General features: G+C 43.1%; 1 protein-coding gene across 1 annotated transcript; it reads right to left on the bottom strand.

The window, feature by feature from the left end:
- On the bottom strand, positions 1-2,664 carry LOC131156673 (G-type lectin S-receptor-like serine/threonine-protein kinase LECRK3). The gene has a single exon (XM_058110536.1). The coding sequence runs from the start codon at positions 2,639-2,641 to the stop codon at positions 245-247; it is 2,397 nt and encodes a 798-aa protein (XP_057966519.1). The 5' UTR covers positions 2,642-2,664; the 3' UTR covers positions 1-244.
- Between the last annotated feature and the right edge of the window lie 682 nt (positions 2,665-3,346).

Here is a 3,346-nt window from a genome sequence, read left to right as displayed (position 1 = left end):
TAATTTCTATGAAATCTCAACCGAAATAAATAGAAATTTGAACCCAAAAAAACTAAGCTTTGCCTCCATCAATTAAGAGGAGACAATAACAGGCGTAGCTTTCGGAATTAGGACCACAAGAACTAAATAGTGCTCTTGGGGCAGACAATAAAATAAATAGTCACAATAAATTATAGGCAAATGAAGAAAACAATTGCGAAACAGATTAAACCTTTTTTGGTTTGGCTAAAAATGGAAGCTAGTCTCAACTGATGGAGCTAAATGGGCAAGGACTTGGGGGAACAGAAACTTGAACAATTCCTTCAAGCATCAGCATCACCTTCTTCATGGTGGGTCTTAGAGAGGGCTCCTCTTGAAGACACCAAATGGCAACCATCACAAATCTCTCCAGCTTCCTCGTGTCACTGATTGCCTCTGCATCATTTCCAACCAGGGCATCCAGTTTGCCTAACTGGTAGCAGTCATAGGCCCAATCAGTCAGAATTCCCCTCTCTTCTCCAGCTGCTTCGATATCCACATTTCTCCGGCAGCAGATAATCTCTAGCAGCAGCACACCGAAACTATACACATCGACTTTAACGGTGACCGGAGACGTCCTGAACCAATCTGGCGCAACATACCCCTTGGTTCCTCTTATGTGAGTTTTGGTTTGGCTTTGATTGATCAGCAAAAGCTTTGCAAGCCCAAAGTCCGAAATTCGAGCATTGTGATACTCATCAAGAAGTATGTTCTGAGGCTTGATGTCACAGTGGATGATCTGGGTGCTGCATTCTTCGTGCAAGTAAAATAGTCCTCTTGCAACGTGGAAAGCAATATGGGTCCTCTGGCTCCAACTTGGCTTCAAATCCCCAAATAGGAAGCTTGCTAGGGTGCCATTGCTCAAGAACTCGTATACCAGCATTCTATGCTGCCCCTCAGCACAGTACCCAAGCAAACTAACCAAATTCTTGTGATGTGTTTTGCCAATTACGTTCACCTCAGTTTTAAATTCCTTGTCACTGTCTTCTAACACTCTGTCTAACTTCTTGACCGCAATGGGACTTGTTTCAATGATTCCTCTGTACACAATGCCACAAGATCCCCTTCCAAGTTCTTCTTTGAACCCATCGGTTGCCAGTGTGAGTTCTTCGTAGGTAAACTGCCGCAAATTCCTCTCCATAACACTTTCGTCAGGGCTAGCCGGCAGTGTGAGTTTCCTTCGGTAGAAGAAGAAAAAGCCCAAACACATTGCACCTACCAGTAATACATTCACAAACACAGAGCTGCCTAATAGAACCGATACCACAATGGTTAAAGTGCCCTTGTTGTTTGCATCTGCAGGAACTGGGTTGGGTGGATCCTGCCTGTTGAAATTGTTTTTCCTCACCTTAATGAAAGCCTTCGAGCGTTCTTCCCTGTCCTCTCTCCCGTTAGAAAGTGGTAGCCTCTTCTTCCAGCAGCTATTGTCTTTGAATATAGTCGCAGCGCATAGGCAATCATGCATGCAAGAGTTTTTGCAGTCCTCTATATTGTAAGGCCTAAAAAACTCATAATCCGAAAATGGCCAGTCTGTGTTCGGTAGCTGCACTAAGTCGTAAATATTTTCCGGGGCACTCCCTGCATCTTCTTCACAGCTTAGTGTGAAATCAGGCTTGCAGCTTTCGTACGGATCGTTTTCGAGCAGAGAGTATCCTTGTGGGCAACTGCATGTCGGCCTTTGATTGTCATCCAATTTGCAGATGCTATTAAACCCACAAGGGCCACTGCCTATGTCACTGAGCAGGTCCACACAGATATTGTCTGGAATGCTCCGGATGACAGTCCAACTATCGTTGCTGGGGGAGTTTTTCGGGTGATAACCTACTGTGAAAACTCCATCGAAGTTAAGAGTTGCTCTATGATAATAGCTAGTGGATGAGACAACTTCATCTGGTTTGGTAATATAAAATCTCTCCCCACTTCTTCTCTCTATGTACAAGAAACCTGAGTTGTCAAAGATCACGCGGTAACCAGAATTTGATTGGTTTGAAGTATCGCGAGTGCCACTCACATAGTATGCATCGTAAGTATTGTTGCTGGGAATGTTTATGGGATTGAGCACAGCATTCCCATCTTCTAGCAAACGAAACTGGAACCTTCCTCGCGAGAAATCGGTCGTGCCTTTCCGAGACGAAAGCACCCCATCTAGCTCCATTATTTGAGTAGGCAACAATGTGTCAGTAGGATCTTTGAAGCTCTCCCACAAGCTTTCAGATGTTTCACCTATAAGGACAAAGTTGCCCGTATCGTTCATTATACCGTAGGCTACGGAACCCCTTGTGAATGGCGATCTCCACAAATCTTCACCTTGAGGATTTGTAAGTGCTAGCCCTTGGTCCGTGGTCAGCTCCACCTTGGATCCTCTGGCTGCGGGATTGTCCCCGTTCGCATACCAAACTATAGTGTCCGGTATTTTTTGATACCATACGGCAAGCAAGAAGAGGTCCTTACCTTCAACCTGGCGAAACCCGAATGTGAAGCCACCGGACTCGGAAAGCCATGGGGCTGAGGCATTGTCACCTGCAGTGAGGGAGCTGCCTATGCTTACATTGTGATTAGTTTGGGCAAAAACGCATAGAGGCAGCAAGAGGAGGAAGAGAAAGCAAAAAAGGTTAGAAGGCATATTGCGGCCAGTATTTTGGTTTGTTCAATGAAAATTTTGACATGATGATTAGGATATATAAAGTGAAGGCAAACCCATGATCTTATAAAAGTGGATTGTTTGTTTCCTTGACTTGTGAAATGGGTTGCTTGTTAGATGGGTGATACCCTACGAAGACTGCAGAGAAAAAACGAGTGGGTGCCAGAGATTGCAGCGTAAGTACGTTTGACAGCGTATGCATGCAAGACTTTGACCTATGAATAGATCAAGAGGTTGAAAAATAGACAATGAAGAAATTCAAGTCTAGAAATTGGAGAAAGGAGAAGGAGAAAGGAGAAGGAGAATTGTATTATACTATATAGAGGCTCCTATTTATATACATTTTTTTTAGACAAATTACACCAATTTAACCTAATCAATTACCTAATCAAGTCAAATCAATCAATAATATCAATCTCAACAAATCAGCCATTATTTGTTTTTTTGACCAATCTTAAGAGTGATTCTCTCTCATGAATCTTTAATGTCAAATCTCTCATACCCTTAACACTCCTCCTTAAGTTGGAATGGATATTAATGACACTCAATTTGTTAGGTCCACGTGCTTTGGTAAATAGATCCGTTGGCTGTTGACTTGTAGGTATGTGAATGGTTTGAATGATTTGGTTCTGGAGCTTCTCTCAAATAAGATGACAATCGATCTTTGTGTGTTTTGTTCGTTCATGG

This window comes from Malania oleifera, chromosome 5 (genome assembly GCF_029873635.1).
Source record: "Malania oleifera isolate guangnan ecotype guangnan chromosome 5, ASM2987363v1, whole genome shotgun sequence".
Classification (NCBI taxonomy): domain Eukaryota; kingdom Viridiplantae; phylum Streptophyta; class Magnoliopsida; order Santalales; family Ximeniaceae; genus Malania; species Malania oleifera.
Note: the sequence above shows the minus strand (reverse complement) of the source record. Positions and strands in the feature narration are given on the sequence as shown.

Excerpts from the sequence above, each read along its gene's own strand:
- LOC131156673 (XM_058110536.1), bottom strand. The coding sequence starts at position 2,641 with ATGCCTTCTAACCTTTTTTGCTTTCTCTTCCTCCTCTTGCTGCCTCTA.